Below are 9447 nucleotides of genomic sequence, written 5' to 3' on the forward strand. Positions count from 1 at the left end.
AGCCTTTTAAGCCTTCTGTGTGTGAAAGACCAGGCTTGGTTCCCCAGTGCTGCCTCCTGTTGCACCTGCCACTGCCACTGGTTTCCCTGGATATCGTGGTTTAGGGCTTCCTGCCCTCTCTGCTGTACCTGCAGACAGTGAAGCCACTCCTGGAGCAGAAGACACCGAATGGAGCAGAGCCTCTGCTGCCACACCCCTTCCCGCAGTGCCACCAATCTGTCCCCTGCCTGTCTGCATCACAGAACTCAACTCATCCCCAGGTGTAGCGCCCCTTAACACAAAGGACACAGAGCAGCAGAGTCCAAATCAACTCCTTTATTAGCAGACCATGCAGGGGATGAAGCTGAAGCAGCCCTTCAGCCAGCTCTCCAGGAGGGTTGGCCCTGTCATTGCCAGCGGGGTTGCAGCACCTGCACAGCAAAAACCCCTCACACCTCCCTGGGGCAGAGCCAGCTGGTGCCACCTTCTCCAGAGCACGGCTCTGGTGCCACCAGCCTGCCTGGACAGCACCAGCACTGCCCCGAGGGCTGCTGAGGAAGGTGCTGGCACACAGGATTCTGCACATGGGGCATTCCAAAGGCTTTTGCACAGCAGTGAAGCCAAGGGCAGGAGCAGCTCCTGCAGGGGCTGAGGGCTGGAGGGAAGGGCAGCAGCCCCAGGCACCTGAGCAGGAGTGGCTGCCCTGGGCACAGACACAGCACCTTGGAGACAGGGAGTGAAAGCACTGCCTGAGCCCTGGGGCAGTCGTGTCACTGCTTTCCTGAGCCCTGAGACACAACAGCTCCTGCTGGGAGAACAGCCTCAGTTGATCCAGGACTGTGCAGTGAGGGAGGGAAGGGTGACGCCCATAAGCCAAGCAGCCCAGCTTGCAGCCAGCATGGAGCTGGCCTCAGGTCCCACAGCCCTTTCTCTGGGCAGGATAGCTCCTTACTGCAGGAAAACTCCTGCTGGGGCATTGTCCCTCCTTGTAACACAGCAGCTGAGCCAAGGGGTTTTTTGAGTGCTGCTTTTGCCCTTGTACTGGTCCTTGGACTCAGCTTGGCCACGAGGCTGATCGCCCTAAGGAGGGGGTTTGGTTTGGCTCTAGGAAAATGCAGAGGGAAATGTTTATGACAAAAGGGCAAGAGGATTCCGGCTTTCTCATGAAGCAAGGGAGTTGCCTAGAAATGACTGTAGTAATGCGCCTTATTTCACCAAATTTGTGAACAATTGGATACCATGGTCTTCATTGATCTTGAGAGAATTGTCATTGTAACTGCATTTTGTGGAGAGCATGGTACAAAATTCTCCTAAACTGCAAAGCCACTGTAGTTCTTCCTTCCCATGGATATGACCTAATGTCGCTCCAGCTCAGACAGTGCTTCCTGCTTGGTAATTCTCTGCCACGCCTCAGGGATTTCTCCTTTGCCCTGAAATTTCCCATTGTAAAAATCTTCCAGCTCTGTCCTGAAATGAGACACAATCCATTTCCAGTACGCCTGCATAGATGAATCTGGAAGAATATTCCAAGTGGAAACAGGAGGTCCTGCATTGCGGTATGTCTTGTAGTGGATCCATTTGCTGTCATCAAACTTGAATTTGAGATTAGTTGCAACAAGGCTGGAACAAATATCAATGACCAGGTGGTCTGTGTCACGCCACGTGGTTCCTGTCAAAGCTCGTGGGCGATGGAAGACCAGCTGATGGTCTCCATCGTGATCCCGCATGGTGTTTGTGCAGACAGCCCCACAAAAGGGACACTGCTCCCAGCACCCTGAAAAATGCTCTGCCAGGATGGTGTGGGGCTGCCTTGAAAATGAGCTCAAATCAGCATCAGCAAATTCCGCCTCGATACTCTCTTTCATGGCAGCCAGAGCTTTTGCCATGACACTGCTCAGGAACTCCATGTCTGTGACCTCCTGGTGCTCGATACCCTTCAGGTCACTTCTGGGCAAGTTGATAAATTCTGTCAGTTCCCGGCAAAATTCATCCAGCCAGAGAGAGATTTTGTCTTCTCTGTCTTTTCTGTCTTTGACAATTTTGGTTGATAAAGACACAGCTGACAGGATTTTGCGGAAGAGATAATCAAGTGAGGACTTTAAAAATTTCTCCAGCATCTTGCTCCCATTTAAACAGTAAGTCTGAACTTGTATCCCAATGTATTTTTGGAAACATTCCTCTGGGTGCTTAAGGTAACATTTTAAATACTCAAAATTTTCTTGTTCTGCCAGGTATCTCAGGATGCAGACTTCCAGATTGGCTCTGTTGCCTCTGAAGTCAGGGAATTTGCTCTTCATTTCATCAGCAATGTTCTTAGCTGTCCTCTCATAGACCGCCTTGCTAAGAGCTGGTCCAATCTTGTCACAAAGAAAAGCAGCAAAAGTTGTGATTGAAGTGGCTCCTTGGTAGGAAATCTGGAAACATTGGAAGAAATCTTTTCTTTTGCTGCTCAGGTACACAACTGGGTCATTTGCCTTTTGGAATGCTTCGTGCATGGCTTTAAACCTTTCTGCTGCCATTTTGCACAGATACAGAGACAAATCTATGATGTACTTTCGGTTAAAATTACATTTTGCATTTCTGGGGACAGTGTTCACACCTTTTCGTACTTCACTCAGTATTTCATGGAAAAAATTTCGACTGTAATCCCGCTTCTCCTGTTCCTTCTTATCGATATTTGCCTTCACACTCTTTATGATATTGTCTGTGATGCGTTGCAAGTTGTTCACATGAGCACTGGAAATGGTCCTGGGATCTGGGATAATGTGTAAATACTTTTTCTTCATGATGTGTTTCTCTGAAACAAAAGAAAATTTTTTGTCATTGGTAAATGAAGTGATCTGCTCACAGATATCCAGCTCCTTAAAATGCTCTAGAAAGACATGTTGAATTTCCACATCCATATTCACCCCTTCTGGAGGATGAGCCGAATGGGAGACTTCAATAATCCACTGGCTCCAAACAGAATCAAAGGTGTCTTCCAGTGAAACAGACTTGTGTCTCATCCCTATTAGATTCAGAGCCAACTCCCTACTCCTTTTGAGGAGCGTGGCTTCATAATCCAACTTCCTTGCATCCAGTTTCCTTTGTTCCGTCTGTAGCTCAATCAGATTCTCACATTTCTTTTTTGTTTCAAGAAGAAGAGTCTCTTTCACTTCTTTCAGCTTCAGCTTTGTGCTGTCTTTCCACTGGACCAGGGTCTCATGGTCTTCATCTTCCCTGAAATACTTTTCCACTTCTTTCTCAATGGCATCACTTTTCTCTTGCACCAGCCCTTCAAGGTGTTCTCTGGTGACATTCTGCAAGTCCCCATTCTGAATTCTGTTGTTCAGTCTCATCTGGACATCCAACAAGTGACTCCTCAGCCACCAGGTCCACTCACTAAAGGCACTTTCCAGTTTCCTGTACGCAGCAATCTCCAGGGAATTCCTGAAGCTGAAAACAAAGTTTTCATTCAGCAAAGCATTCCACAGGTCACCAATACGATCTTTCAGGCTCGAGAGCTTCAAAATGCTGCGCCACGGCTGCTGCTTGGCAGCCTGGAGGATTTTTCTCTTGAGCTGCTGAACGTTCTGGCTGTAGGTGGGGTTGGGTGGAGCCATTGGGGGGTTTCCTTCCCACAAGTGAGCAAAGTAGTGAATGTGGGTGTTCACATCAAAGCCAATGACATCGCTGAAGAAGGAAATGTCACAGGATTCCTGCTCAGCAGCTAACACAGTCATTTCATCCAGCTTTTTCTGCAAACACCTTTGTCCTTCCATGTTCTGCTCCTTGGCAGTTGCTTCTCCCACATTTTGGTGGACAAAGAGGCAGCTTGGGGAAAGATTGACTTTCTTCATCCTCAGGAAAGCCTGCACAGCAATCTGGAGAACATCTTGCATTTCTGATGGATTTTCTCCAAAGATATTGATCACAGTCAAGTTGCCAACACCAATGACAAAGGTGGCCAGCTTGTTGTCATGGTTCAAGAATTGTTTATTGGCCATCTTGATGGCACGAAGTCCCTCTGTGTCAATCACCAGTACAAAATCACAGCCCAAATCTTGCTGCAGCTCCTCGCCCAGTGGGATGAGCTGCATGAAGGCTCCGCGGGTGCATCTCCCCGCGCTGACGTTGAACTGCAGACCAAACATGGCATTCAGCAGGGTGGACTTGCCTGTGCTCTGGATGCCGAGCACGGAGAGCACAAACACTCGTTTGTCCCCCAGCCTCTCAATTAAGCTGTCAAAGATTGCTCCCACCCAGCGTAAGGGCAGGTAAGAAGTGTCCCCATCCATCAGCTCCACAGGATACCCCAAAACCATCAGCTCTGCTGCAATTTCTGGCAGTTTGGCAAAATTGTCTTTCTTGGACTTCATTAATTCCAGAGCTTCATAAATCTGCCCTACTTCTCTCAGAAGGTGCTCCAGGCCGATGGATGAATTGTTGATTTCATCAGAGAGCGCTTCCAATTGACTCAGCATAATACTGTTCTCACTGTGTTTTTCGTATTTTTCCTGTCTTGACAGGATTTCAGTCCATAACCTGTGATAGTCTCTCCTCAGTTCTTCAAGGCGACCACAGGACAGCTCATCCATAAAGACCTTCAGCCACTGCAAGAAGTATTTCTTGGTATCTGCTGGGTGGGCTTGGAGAAAGCCAAGGAATGATTTCATCAGCGGGTTGAGAGGGAAAGCTTGCTCAAGTTGCTTTTGTCTCATTTCTTTCTTATCATATTCAATTTGGCTGCGATGATGCTCAATGCTCTTGTTCCCCTTCTCCTCCAGGCGAGTGAGTTCTTTGTCCTTTTTGCACCACTGGTACCACAGTTTTCCTTGAAGAGGCAGCAGCTGGGATTTGATCTCAGACAGCTTCTCTTTCTTCAGAAGGTCCACCAGCTCCTTTGCCTTTCCTTTGGCTGTCACACACGCAGGTTGATCTGCATCCACCATGAATCCGTGCTGGCGAGCTTTGTCCGTGCAGGCATCCAGGCTGAAACCTGGATTAGACCATTCCAGGAGATTCCCAATTGCCTGGGTCAGCTGGTCCATCAGTTCTGCTTCATTTCTGTTCTTCATCCCTATTTTTATATTTTGGCTGGATTGTCCAGGTGATATGTTCTCTTTTTCTGTGAGAAGACAAATCAAAGGCCTTTGTGACTGCCAAAGTCCCTGAAGAAGTTTTTTCCCCCTGTTGTCCATGTGCTCCAACTCAGACACAAGAGCCACATTGACAGCAGATATGTCCTGCAGGAACTGCAGCTGTGCTCCGTGATCCCTGGCATCTCCATGCAGGTTACAGAAAGCCACGCAGCTCTCAAAGGTGTCATCAGGGCTTCCACGGGGGCAGTACCAGGCGATCTCCACCACCCCTTTCATCAGCAAACGCTCTCTGGTGCTGCCTCTGCAGTTGCGGTGGAAGAAAGTGTCGTGTTTGCGTTTGCTCAGCAGAGCGTTCAGGAGCTGAGACTTGGAAGAGGAGGCCGAGCTGCCAATGCGGATGAAGGACACGATTGGAGTCTGTGCCTGGAAGATGAGTTTGTTGTTGTAACTCTTTGTTTGGGCCTGATTTCTTGACTTCTGTGTCTCTTTCCAGCTCCTTTGGATTTGGCTGAGAGCGTAGAGTGGGAACTCGATGTGTGAAGTGCAGGGGTTGGGCAGCAGCAGAGGCAGTGCCAGTTGGCAGAAGGCCAGCTTGGTTGCAAGGGTCTGTCTCAGGAAGTCATCAGCACAATGGAAAATGGCCATCTGCAGGTCCATGGGGTGCACATGGCCCTCCCTGCTTGCTTGTTCAGGGGCTGCTTCCTTCAAATCATAAAAAAACTGTTCAAAGGACTCTGAGTGCAGGCGATCTTTTGCTGTGGTTTGTTCTATGGGTGCAGATTTTGTGTTGCTGTCACCTCTGCAAGTCAGGTCCCTCACCTGGTAATCCACAGTTAACAGCTTTTGCAAGAAGTGTAATGGCAATTCCTCATCCTTGCTGGGTTGGCTGTCCTGCAGAGATGTCTTGCAGATGGTGTGGAAGTCTCCCATCCCCATTTTTCTTGGGTAGTGTCTTTCGAGTCCAAGGCACTTGAGCAACTGGAGGAACTCAGGGTTTGCAATATCTTCATTTGCTTTGGATTGGCTGCTGTCTGGCTTGGATTGGGACTCACTGGGAGCCTCAGGTGTTGCAAAAGTGTCTTCCAGGTCTCTGATTATGTTTTGCATCCTCTGTTCATCCCATTTGTCATCCAAGCAGCCACTGATCAAGGAATGCAAGTCCTGTTCCAGCCTCGCCCAGTCTGTGTCTGCACTGTGCTTTTGGAGGAGATTCTTTATCCGTGGGGACCACAATCCTTTCATGTGATCTTGCATGAAAACTAAACGCTCCCTCTTCTGCTCAGGGGACAACTTTTGACTTTCTGGTGTCACAGTCAGACCTGTCAGCAGAAGGGAGGCCTCAGCTCTGTCGGCATCTTGCTCCTTCAGTTTCAAGAACTTCTCATATGCTTCTTGCATTTCCTGGGCCATGTACTGAATTTCTGGGTGGCCAAGGAGGTGCTGAAAAGTGCAGCTTTCCACTTGGTACCCTGTGCTGGTCACAGTCAAGAGCACCAAGAGTTCCATGTCCTTCTCAGCTCGTTCCTGGAGAGACTGGAGTAAGGAATAAATGGCGAGGCGGCTGGTCAGGGTGGCTTCTGTCTTTGCTTCGTGAACTTCAGAAGCAGAGCTTCCTGGTGCATACGTGACAGCATAGATGTGCTCCTTCATTTGCTGCAGTGTTTTGATGAGTTCTTCAAGCTCAGAGATTTTGGGTGATCTGGGAAATGGGTGCTCAGTCTGGAAGATCCATTGCATAACGGAGGAAGCCTCAGGAAAGTCCTCGACAGAGTAGATATGAGGATCCAGGAGGCTTCTCAAAATTACCTTTATAAAGGTGATGTTTTCTGGAGGTGACTCCTGGCACCTCCGCACGGTGTTCACCAGGAAGTCCTGCAGGGCTTTGTCTGACAGGCACTCTTTGTTCCACACAGTGTGGTTCCTGATTTTTGCATAAAGATCATGTTTGAACTCCATCAGCATAAGCAGCTTCTGTTCATCTACTGTCACCTCCCAGGCCTTCACAGTCTCCATGAAATCTCTGGCCTCCTGCACTGCACTGCCCAGATCCTCTCCAAAAATGGTGCAAACACTCTCATTCGTCAGCGCTTTGTACGCATCCCTGAGGGCTCTGCTCATCTGACCAACAGACTTAAAATCTCCACAATGATTGCACAGGATGACATCCCACACTGGGATCAGCTCAGCGCCGCGGTCGATAACGCACCACGTTGTGTTATCAGACACAAGTCCCGTTTTCCACTGAGGAAGAGAAGTTGTGTCTGCTGGGCCCCCTGTGTTGACCATGTAGAGCTGAATGGCTGTATGGGAACTAGCACTGGCTCTTCCCAGGACAGAAGCTTGTGAGATGGGTGTAGAAATATCCGCAGCCCCTGCAGCACTTTCCAAAAAGTCCCCATAGCTCTTCCTGACCAAGCAGTTCAGCGCTTCAGATGTTTGTCGCTTCATCTCTTCCCTATGCTGGGCTCGGAATCCTTCTGTGGACGCCTTCCACCAGAATATCCCCCCAAAATGGAGGGGACCCTGGCTTATGTGGGACCCAAACCTGCTGAAGAAGCTCTCACACATGTTCACAAAGGTAGGGTTGTCTTCTTTCCCAGTGACCCCTAAAATCTTTTCCATGTCTTGCAGCTCCCGCAGAGCCGCATCCGAGAGGCGAAGCTGATGCCTTTGGAAGTAGCAGGAGGCCAGGGGGATGTACTGGAACTTGGTGGTGCAAAAGTAGCTCTGCTCAGAGTGGGACTCGTGGGTTTCCTGGGACCGTGAGGAGCTGTTGTAATTTACATCCACTCCCAGATTAATCCTCCAGAATGCAAATTTAGTTGAAAAGCTGATGCTGAACCCCAGCTGCTCCATGCACTTGGTGAAATTGTTTTCTGCTTCCGAGGAGGAGAACTCCCGTCTCTCATGCTGCGATCCTTGTTCTGGACCGGCAAGCTGGAATCCCTCAGGAACCCTGAGGAGCTGCTCTCGTGTTGCCAGCACATCTCCAGCTCTGCTGGTTCTGTAGATGCCCTGCAGGGCCAGTCCCCCCGACGCCCGCCTCAGCACCTCAGTGTCAGGGATGTTCTCCCTCCTGCCTGCTGACAGCTCCTGCTGCTGCTCCAGCTGCTTATGGATGCTCTCCAGCATTTCTGCCAAGGGTTTCTTTGGAGATGGCCAGAACTCTTTGGGAATCTCCATGGCTTGCCACAGAGTCTCTGCTTTGTTCCTCAGTGCATCCTGGCTGTGGCTGCTGCTGTTGATCATTTCTGTCAGATCTTTCAGGGCTTGTTTGGCCACTTCTTGTCTTTGCTTTGTCTTCTCCAAGTGCTCCTTCTGCACCTCTTTAGAGGCTGATTTGTCATCTGTTATTTTCAGGAGTTTCTGGAGTGCCTTTTTCTCCCAGGGGTGCCGTACCTCACACTCCAGCTTGAGGTAGTCTTCATATTCCAGATGTTGCAGGGCTTCTCTGCACTTGATTCCCAGGATCTGTGACATTTTTGGCAGCCAGTATCCAGCATCCAGTCCTTCCTTCTGAAATGCCTCTGCTAGGAGCTGGGCCTTTGCATCTCCCTCTGGAGTGTCCTCTGGCGAGGCCATGGCTGTGGAGGAAGCAAAGAGACTTTCCCTAAGGTGTTGTCAGAGGCCCCAGCCTCCTGGCAGAGGCTCTGCAGCAGCTGCAACCCTGGGGTTGCTCCCACCCGGCTGGGTTGCCCGGCCTGGGCTGGCACAAGAGCCAGGGTGTCCTTTCCAGCAGCCTGGATGTGATATATATATGTACCATATTGTAATTCGTGTTTTGTATAAAATAAGTCTGCAAAATAAATGAGCCACAGGTAAAGGCAGTGATTGCCTCAGAACTAGGTAAATTAACATATCTACAGGCCGGACTGCTACCGATAAGCACCTATCTCCTGGGGAAGCCTGGAAACTCACAGGAGAGCAGCATTTCCCAAAAAACCCATCACCAGAACTGCATTCCCCGAATCCGGTTCCCATAAAGATGAAATCAACCACCTAAAAGCAATACACAACGGACACAAAATCTCGTCAAAGAGCAGGAAGGACTTTGTCTTGTGTGAACACCAGAGCTGAATTTGAAAGAAACAAAGGACTGTCCCGCTCCAGGCTATGAAAAACAGTATAAAAAGGGGCCAACCAAGACGGCGACGTGAACACCAGGGGAACCCAGTGCGATAGAGGCTGGGTAACATCGTGTGTTCACCCAACTCCGAACCCGGGCTCGGTGTTGTTTTTTCCGGTTGTGGCTTTCCAGGACCGTATTTTCGGTCACGAAAATAAAATTTGTCAATTTAACCTTTTAATTCGGTTTGATTCATTTATTACCTACAACAATCTTGGTGACCCCGACGTGATCCTGATTTTGGGTTCGGGGGGTCCCCCT

At 49.5% G+C, this 9447-nt stretch overlaps 1 protein-coding gene across 1 annotated transcript; it reads right to left on the bottom strand.

Annotated features, from left to right (window-relative positions):
* Positions 1–300: 300 nt before the first annotated feature.
* LOC130250760 (interferon-induced very large GTPase 1-like) lies at positions 301–8759 on the bottom strand. The gene has a single exon (XM_056486789.1). The coding sequence runs from the start codon at positions 8640–8642 to the stop codon at positions 1335–1337; it is 7308 nt and encodes a 2435-aa protein (XP_056342764.1). The 5' UTR covers positions 8643–8759; the 3' UTR covers positions 301–1334.
* Between the last annotated feature and the right edge of the window lie 688 nt (positions 8760–9447).

This window comes from Oenanthe melanoleuca, chromosome 3 (genome assembly GCF_029582105.1).
Source record: "Oenanthe melanoleuca isolate GR-GAL-2019-014 chromosome 3, OMel1.0, whole genome shotgun sequence".
Classification (NCBI taxonomy): domain Eukaryota; kingdom Metazoa; phylum Chordata; class Aves; order Passeriformes; family Muscicapidae; genus Oenanthe; species Oenanthe melanoleuca.